Raw genomic sequence first — 9,629 nt, 5'->3', positions numbered from 1 at the left:
TCACTGTTGGCCTTGCAATACCGGAATGACAAATGGGTTGACACAGAGTAGCAACGGTGTCTTGCGTCTCGCACCAAGACCTGGCTCCTCCTCCATGTCCACCTTCATGACACCGTTTGGAAGTGACCAATCAAAGTGGTATAGGAGCTGCACAAGTGCCATCTCTAAGACAGGTAGCCCGTAGGCAATGCCTGGACACATCCTTCGTCTGGCTCCAAAAGGTAGGTACTCGTAACTGCTTCCCGTAAAGTCCACTATATTTCCCTCGAACCACTCAAGTTTGAATTCCTCAGGATTATCCCAGTACTTTGGGTCCCTCCCAATAGCCCATGCGTTCACCACGATGCGGGACCTCGCAAGAATTGTGTAGCCATTGACCTCACACACATCAATGCTCTCCCGAGGTACTAGGAGAGCTACCACCGGGTGCAACAGTAGCGTCTCCTCGATGAAGAGCCTGATGTAAGGGAGGTTGGCTGCTTGAATGTCATCCTCCCCCACGGTGACCTTGCCATGGAATGCTTTCTGGATCTCACCCTGTAGCTTGGTCATCACCCTCGAATTCCTCATTAGCTCTGACATACCCCAATTCAGCGCAGAGGCTAATGTGCCTGTCCCTGCAGTGAACATATCAAATATCACTGCCTTGATGCTGTCTCTACTTAGATGGGCACCGTTCTCATGTAAGCCAATGAGCATGTCAACTAGATTTTCCTTAGTATCCACCATGTCAGGCCTAGTCTTGTCTTCCTTTTCACCTTGCCTCTCCTCTATGACATCCTCCAATGTGGAGTCCACTATCCCGTGGACCTCTTTGAGGGCTCGCCTTATGCCAATCACCATGGAGAGCATCGTTCGCCATGATGGGAAGAGGTCTGGTATCTTGAATCCGCTAGCCAAACTAACCCCGGTCTTGATTGCTGAAAGGTACTCATCAACATTCCTATGCTTCTTTCCAAATGATGCACATGAGGCGATGCTGATTGTTATGTCATAGAATAGTGCACTGACGTCCACTAGTGTCAATGGCCCGACTGCACAGATCAAGTCCACTCGACTCGCTATCTAGTCAGAAGAAGCTTGTTGCTTTAGAACTTTAAATTTGCAATAAGACTTAATTTGAAATTAAGTATGACTAACCATTAAAATCTTTTAATGTAATTTATAATAGATATACTTTGTAATTAATCATATATCTTTGGTCTATGCATGGTTCTTTGGTTAATTGTATATATTGCAACATGAACTAGTGATCAAGCTGCACTTAATTAAGCACATGTATGACCAGAATGTGTACTTAACATTTTAAGATTTTCTTAATTATGGGCGGAGCCAGATTTTAAATGTTGAATTAGATCCGATATACAACTTTTGCATCATGTTTCAATAGACAGATTGAGTTGTATTTTGTATACATTAGATTCGAAAACTACAATTAGATTTGATGTATAATTGCTAGTTTCTATTTTCAATTATCCATATTAATACCGTTACTTTGTATACAACTTTATCGCTCAATTTACACCGTTATTATAACCTGAACCTACACGATCAGGTGCAGACCTCCTAACGTTCATGGGTATGCATGTGAATAACTGAATAACCATATTTCTATGAAGTATTATACCCTAGAACATATAGCTAGTATTGCCCAGTTGGTTAGCCTGTCATTTCTCTAGCCAACAAATGTGAACGTCTTGCCTTTTAATTTCCTGATTATCCTCCCCCATTTTTTTTATTTTTTAAAAAACTAAATCTATCATATTTCAAAATCATGTCATTAGTATGTTTTTCTATAGCTTATCACCTTTTGCAATTACAAAATTGCATACGATTCAACCCCACGAAAACATTCTTTTTAAGCTCCATATGATCGACAAGTATCCGCAAACCACAGAGGACAATCTCATCCATCTCCTGAAGGCGCAGCATTACAAGACGTTCATACTATTGCCGTACAACACACAGTTAGTTTTTACTGTCTTCCTACCAAATTTCATTTCCGTACGTACATGCTAAGTGTTTCATATGTCATGCATCCAACGCACATTGCAGATTCCGCTGGGTCCTTTTACTCTTCGACTTGGAGGCCTGCGTAGTCAATGTATATGACTCAATGGATAAAAAAGAGTCTACGTTTGACCAGGATTTTGAATTTATAGACAGGTAATGTCATAAGTTCCAATGTTATTACGAATTTTGATATAATTAATTGATACTACGAATCATAGCTTTAAACACCATGTAGGGCTTGGTATCGGTTCCGTCATTTGGTCCGCGGCAATTGGAAAGAAAAACTTAGGCGGAAGTTTAATTTCCTGTGAGTACACATGCTCTACATTTGTATTGAATCTCCAATTCAAATACAAGTGTATATTAATTAGATCTCTCGCCGTTTGTCATGTACATATAGTGCGCAAAGCAAGACCAGGGAACTAACTTGTACGGTTACTACGTGTGCGAGTATTGCCACTGCCTTGCAGACCAAATCATCACCACAAGAGAGCTCGATGTACATACAAATAAATTCAAAATTTCATTGCGTACGTATTGATTTGTTGTTTACTAATTAATTTCATACATTCATAGGTTATTCGTATGAGATAACCTCACACACAAGGAATTTATCGCGGCGGTTCAAGAACAACTCATGGGATTCATCAACGAATAAGTCCTTGATCTCGAGGGTGAATTCTACTACGACAGAAATACAATTCATAGGTCGTTAGCTTCTGAGATAACGACTACTACGTCGAAGTCGTAGCTAGATAGGACATAATGAATTTTAATTAATACAATGTCTATTTTTCTATATGTACACATTTACTTTAGTGTAAATATATATTTTGGTCATATATATGCACATAAAATGTTAAGTGCTTTAATATATATATACATATGCATTTGCATACATATATGTATAAATATATATATATTATGCATGTATATGTATTGAAACATATTTAAATATTATATATATATATATATATATATATATATATATATATATATATATATATATATATATATATATATATATATATAAACCATGCAGCAACAGGGTCATGCAAATAAAAAAAAAAGGGCAGCTCGATCTTTAGTCCCTATTATTTTACCCGGGACTAAAAATAGCGATCTTTAGTCCTGTATTGGTAGTCCTGGTTTTCAGGGGGGTTACCAATCGGGACTAATAAGGGTTTTTCCACCAGTGTAATTTTCTTCACATAGATTTTCACGGCTACGTTTAAACCCTGATCTCCACCACAATTTAAAACACCATTTACCGCTACACCACGCAAGCAATCACATGCATTTAGGTATATTGTTGTTTTCATAGTGTATTTCATGGTCCAACATCATAATGCAAGGCCCATAGCGTTGAGGTGAAGGCATATTTTGGATTATAGTTATTGTCAAGGTGTAGTTGTAGTTATAGAATAAGTTCACTAAAAAGTTAAAAAGGTCAAAATTATGGTGGTTTCCTCCCACGACGAGAAAAAGTCTTTGGTATATTGTTGAAGCAATTTCTATACCCTTTTTTTTTATAAAAAGTAATGGTGGTGGTAATACCACCACCACCCCTATCAATAACATATAACATGTGGATCTCCATTAATTTGTACTCCTTGAAATGATAAGAGAGTGCTCGGAGCAACTTTTATTTCAACTAGGTAGCTACATTAAAATTTTGAAATGTAGGATTTGATTTGATGTTGAATTTGAGGGTTTTTGTCCAATCACTTTTCATGATTGTTAAGATAAGTAAAAAAAATCAAAGTAAAAAAATTATTATATCGCTTAATATATAATAATATAGCCATATTAATTTTCCCCACAATACCATATAATTCTAAATTCTCTGTTTAATCATGTAACAAAGTAAGGGCATTATAGTAGTGCTCTAACAAGTATATACGATCGAGCTGAGTCAATTCAACCCCGCATAGTTATTAGCATCACGGTTGTCGTTGCTGCAGAAAGGGACCGATCGGTATGATCCGTTGAAAATCCAGCTTGAGGCTGCATAGGAGGATCGTATACAAGGGTAGACATTCTGCACCGTAGTTAGTATGACTTGCATAGCCAAACATCGGTCGCCGGCCGGAAGCGAATATATATCCGCTCATAACTGGCGTCCATCTTTGCAGACCATCGTATCATGCTTGGTGATTATCAGGGTTGACGGTTTCTATCTACAAAAGATCCCTGTGCAATTTGTCCGGTGGCTTTGTTTTGATGTATCTTCTCACCACCAAGCTAGCATATATCGGAGATGGTGCCTCTCAATTTTGCTACTCCCTCTGTCCCAATTTCCATTGACAACATCTAATAAATCAATTTCTGACTATAAATCTAGACATGAACATAATAAAATATTTCTATCTATAAACCGGAAGAGCCTCATCGGTTGCTTATATTCCCTAATAAATTAAAATGGTTATTAGGGAATAAAAATAAATTTATATGTAAAAATTTTATATATTTGTTCGTAGCGACTTAAAAGCCAATGGTAAAAAGAAATTACGTTGAAACTTAAAATCGAGTTCGAAATAAATTCAAATTTTAGATGTTGGTTTGGTTTATTAGGTCAACTGATGACGAGGCTCCAAGTCTTTTTTTTTTTTTTATGTATGGGGAAGTTGGTAGATAGAGGTAGCTAATCGTCGGAGGCTCGGAGCACACTGGCCGGTACTTTTCTTCTTGATTAAAAATAGCTAGATAGGCCGACTCCATATCTTAATTAGTCGGGGATTATTGTGTGCAAATGGCGCCATATATGACCTGTCCCCTACTCCATGTACACGCGACGTAATGTAGTTAGTTATTACTCCGTAGTTATTAGGGTCTATTCATTTTTCGTGGCCATATGCTTCTACGTCCACACGTCGTCATCTCAAATGCTTTAGTGTTTTTTTTTTTTGAGAAGCTCAAATGCTTTAGTTGGGCCATTAGATTGGAGAGAGTGTGGTTAGACCAATATTAAATGTTAGGAATAAGTTTACTTTAGATCTCTCTATTTGTCGCTCAGTCTGATGTTCGCCCCTTAACCGTAAAACCGGGTACAACCCGTCTCCCAACTTATGAAAACCGGGCAACGTGGCTTATGTGGCACAACGTTTACCTGGTTTTCGTAAGTTGGGGGACGGGTCGTACCCGGTTTTACGGTCAAGAAACGAAAATCAGACTGACCGACAAATTAGAGAGACCTAAAGTGAACTTATTCCTAAATGTTATATGTTCCAGCCTGGGCTCCTGGGCTGACTACACATAATATAGAGTACGGGCGTGCAATGAAGCCCATAGGAGTCCAGTACCAGCCCAAGCGTCAGAGTTGCAAAACAACTAGAATGGAAGGGGGCCGGGGAAAACAAAACATCGTGCTCATTCTCTATCTCCGTATCACTGAGATTCCACGGCGCTGCGTTATTGCTCCGCGCCTTCATGTGCCGCAAAATCAGTAAACCGGCCATCGACGACGCCTCAATAGCTCCTCCATGGCTGCTATGATGCCGCCTTCAAGCTCCATTCATCAGTCATCATGTTACTGCGAATTTATAGCTGGCGTTCATCACGCCTGGTGATTGGTAGTCCATCAACAAAGGTTCATGTACAATTTATCCTGGTGGCTTCGTTCTGATGCATCTTCCATCAACAGCAGACATTGGCTGCCCATGCCCCTCTTGCTGAATTCTGCAGTAGGTAGCTAACTGTGGCACTAGCTATCTAGATTGCCCGACTCTATCTTGGTTGGGGATTATTTTTCTGCAAAGGGGCACCGCTAATTCGTCCTCCTGCGACGTAGTCTCATTTCATCCATCCGAGACACATATACCAGCTGATTCGTTCGTGTCTTCCTGCTCTGTGGAGATTATGGGTACCCCATACTAACACGGCATGATTATCCGACTAGTCATAGGGGATAACTTATATCTATGGAATATGTAACCGATCATGACTTGGGTATTACGTTTCCTTTTATATTATGGAGCGGCCTAAAGTCTTGATTTGATAATATTGTAAAATAGATTTAGGAAACCGATACCGTATTGGTTAAGGTTTCTATCTTGTAATCCTGCCCCCCATCCTATATAAGGTGGGCAGGAGGCCCTCTAGGGGGCATGAGACAACCTGATCGTTAGATCAATAAACACCCGGTGGATTCAAATCCCCAAACAAGAGTAGGGTATTACCTCTCATTGAGAGGGCCTGAACCTGTCTAAATCCCTGTCTCTGCATCCATCCACTTTTAGGTCTCAATCCCTGTCTCTGCATCCATCCACTTTTAGGTCTCGTACGCTACCCCCTTTTCATATTGCCGAAAATTTGTTTCGACAGTTGGCGCGCTAGGTAGGGGTTGCGTCGAGCTTTCCATCGAGAAGTGCGATGGAATCAATTTCTGGAGATGTGCTGAGATCGACCTCAAAGAGTCGTCGGCTTCGTCTTCACTTCGCTTCGGGATTTTTGCTTCGTCGTCGCCGCTGACAACTTTAACAAGTTTTCACTCTCTGACTTGGATCCAAACCAGTCAGGAGAGATTCAATCTAAGGCAGCGACGATCTGATGGATCAGATGGTCATCCACCACCAAGCCTACTGAACCAATCAATCTACCCCAACAAAGATGCCATGATGCTGCAAGATGGATCTACAGACACGAGGCATGACAAAACCGATCTAATCGGCATGCATAGGAGACGGTTGCGGCTGATGGACACCGACGACACCGGGGCCGCGCACGCAGCTACGCTGCCTGTGCGCGGCTGTGACCTCCGCCTCCTCCGCTCCGACGACTACGTCGCCTCCCTCCCCGCCGTCCTCCCGGAGTCGCGGATCTGTTCCTCCGCCGCTTCAAAGTCGGCGAGGACTGCCCGGCTGCTGCCGCGCCGTCATTGTCAACTAGTCGGGCGGGTTGCGTCACGCGAAGGAGTCCGAGACGTCGACAGATCCCTGCTACGACCGCGACATTTCTCTCGCCATCCTCAAGCTCCTCGTCTTCGCCACCGGCGACATCATCAACAACCAAATTCAACAAGGCTGTAAATGGCAACATGGCCAACAAATCATACGATGACACGTCACCGGCATGCACAGGACCATGCATCGGCAACATGCATGCCCATCAAGCCAGCAACCAATCACACCTCACGTGATATTTGTGCATTTATCTTTAATTAATTCCTTGCTGCTGCTGATCAATTTAATTATTTGTTTGATTGCATGTGCTACTGAGACGCCGTGGTGGTCAGGCCGTCGCCGTGCAGCGGAGTATCGACTTGATTTGTCCGCGCGTTAGCCCGCACTCACTATTGCCGGGCATCTTCGCCTACATGGTTGGCTACATCCGCTGACACTGTCGACCGTCTCAACAAGTTCGCGATTGGCTGCGTCCACACTGCCGAGCCCGACTATCGCCCCTGCATGGCTCACGCTGACCCGGCTGCGCCTCTCATAGCTCACGCTGATCCAGCTGCGCCTCTCCATTGGCCGTTGCTGATGGGCATCGTCGACTTCACCGCCGGCCTGTCTCTGTTGCCGCCGACTGGTGTCCTCGCCTATACGGTTGGTTGGTCACACCACCGTTTATGGGCGTCCACGTCTTCACCGATCGGCTTCCCTTCGCCGCCGACAATTGGTGTCTCCGCCTACACGGCTGGCCTATTATGCCGCCGTTGTTGGGCATCTACGACTTCACCGCCAGCCTGCCTCTGTTGCCGCTGACTGGTGTCCTCGCCTATACGGTTGGTTGGTTACACCACCGTTTATGGGCGTCCACGTCTTCACTGATCGGCTTCCCTTCGCCGCCGACAACTGGTGTCTCCGCCTACACGGCTGGCCTATTATACCGCCGTTGTTGGGCATCTACGACTTCACCGCCGGCCTGCCTCTGTTGCCGCCGACTGGTGTCCTCGCCTATACGGTTGGTTGGTCACACCATCGTTTATGGGCGTCCACGTCTTCACCGATCGGCTTCCCTTCGCCGCCGACAACTGGTGTCTCCGCCTACACGGCTGGCCTATTATGCCGCCGTTGTTGGGCATCTACGACTTCACTGCCGGCCTGCCTCTGTTGCCGCCGACTGGTGTCCTCGCCTATACGGTTAGTTGGTCACACCACCGTTCATAGGCGTCCACGTCTTCACCGGCCGGCTTGCCTTCGCCACCACCGACTGGTGTCTCCGCCTACACGGCTGGCCTATTATGCCGCCGTTGTCGGGCGTCTACGACTTCACCGCCGACCGCCTAGGCTGCCTTCACGGCTGGTGTTTTCATTGCCATTGATGGACGGCATTGTTCCCACATCGGCTACTTCTGCCATCACCAAGGGAATATTAAAAAGCTAAGTCATCATTTATTTTATTCTTTATATGATATTTTGCCTTTTCCTTTGCCTCACTACATCAACTGGTTTGCCGTTGACTAGTGAGTCGGGGGCTATAGATGTTATATCATATTTTTTAAACAATTTTCATAATATTTATCTTGATTGCTTGCGACATAATCTGAGTACAAAAGTGCCTATCGAGTTATGGAGTTCTATCTTTTTATGCTTTCCGTTTGGTTCGCCAATGGATAGTTGCCTTTGGGCCGATTCCTAGCACCGGGGGCTTGTTGGATGGACCGAATAACGCAAGGTGCTAAGTATTATTCGGAATAAATCAAAAGCATAGAGATAAGATAATTTATTTTCTACTCTTAATAATTCCAAAAGTACCCGAGTAGTAAATTTAGATTCGTGAAACTTTGTTCCATTAATGACGAACTCATGTCACTCATATGCATGTTTGTAAAGTGCCTAGGCCGACTCCCGGTGCTTGGGGGCTACGACTAGTCGGACATAGTGTTTAAACGTAATGAGTCATCTGCTCGAGGAAATCAAAATTGACAAGAGAAGAAATACATATTTATAAACATTTTAAAATACTTGGATTTTTCTCGAGTATTATATTTACATCAGATACTACTCATCCTATATGTTTGTTCTGCAGGATCCAGATCCAGATTTGCATAAAAGGGGATTCATGGCTTTAAGCTTATCTCCTACGCTCCAGAAATGGATCAGTCAGAACATCACCACCGGCTTGCCTTCGCCGCCGCCGACTGGTGTCTCTGCCTGCACGGCTGGCCTATTATGCCGCCGTTGTTGGGCGTCTACGTCTTCACCGACTGGCCGCCTCGTCCGTCGCCGACTGGTGTTTCCGCCTGCACGGCTGGCCTATTATGCCGCCGTTGTTAGGCGTCTACGTCTTCACCGACCGGCCGCCTCGTCCGCCGCCGACTGGTGTTTCCGCCTGCACGGCTAGCCTATTATGCCGCCGTTGTTGGGTGTCTACGTCTTCACCGTCGGCTGCCTTCGCAACCGCCGCCGACTGGTGTCTCCGCCTGCACGGCTGGCCTATTATGTCGCCGTTGTTTTGGGCGTCTACGTCTTCACCGCCGGCTCGCCTTCGCCGCCGTCGACTGGTGTTTCCGCCTGCACGGCTGGTTTATTATGTCGCTGTTGTAGGACGTCTACATCTTCTCCAACCGGCCACCTCGTATGACGCCAACTGGTGCTATCGTCTTCACGGCTGGCTACGTCGCCGCCACCGCAATTAGGCGTCATCACCTTCAACGCAAGCTGTCTACGTCT

General features: G+C 44.4%; 1 protein-coding gene across 1 annotated transcript; it reads right to left on the bottom strand.

Moving 5' to 3' along the window:
• On the bottom strand, positions 1-7,481 carry LOC127761758 (premnaspirodiene oxygenase-like). Its single transcript, XM_052286085.1, has 2 exons — positions 7,350-7,481; positions 1-1,065 (listed from the first exon to the last, which is right to left on the bottom strand). Exons 1-2 carry the CDS (start codon positions 7,479-7,481, stop codon positions 1-3), a joined length of 1,197 nt encoding a protein of 398 aa, XP_052142045.1.
• Between the last annotated feature and the right edge of the window lie 2,148 nt (positions 7,482-9,629).

The sequence above is a fragment of the Oryza glaberrima genome, chromosome 2 (genome assembly GCF_000147395.1).
Source record: "Oryza glaberrima chromosome 2, OglaRS2, whole genome shotgun sequence".
NCBI classification, from domain to species: domain Eukaryota; kingdom Viridiplantae; phylum Streptophyta; class Magnoliopsida; order Poales; family Poaceae; genus Oryza; species Oryza glaberrima.
Note: the sequence above shows the minus strand (reverse complement) of the source record. Positions and strands in the feature narration are given on the sequence as shown.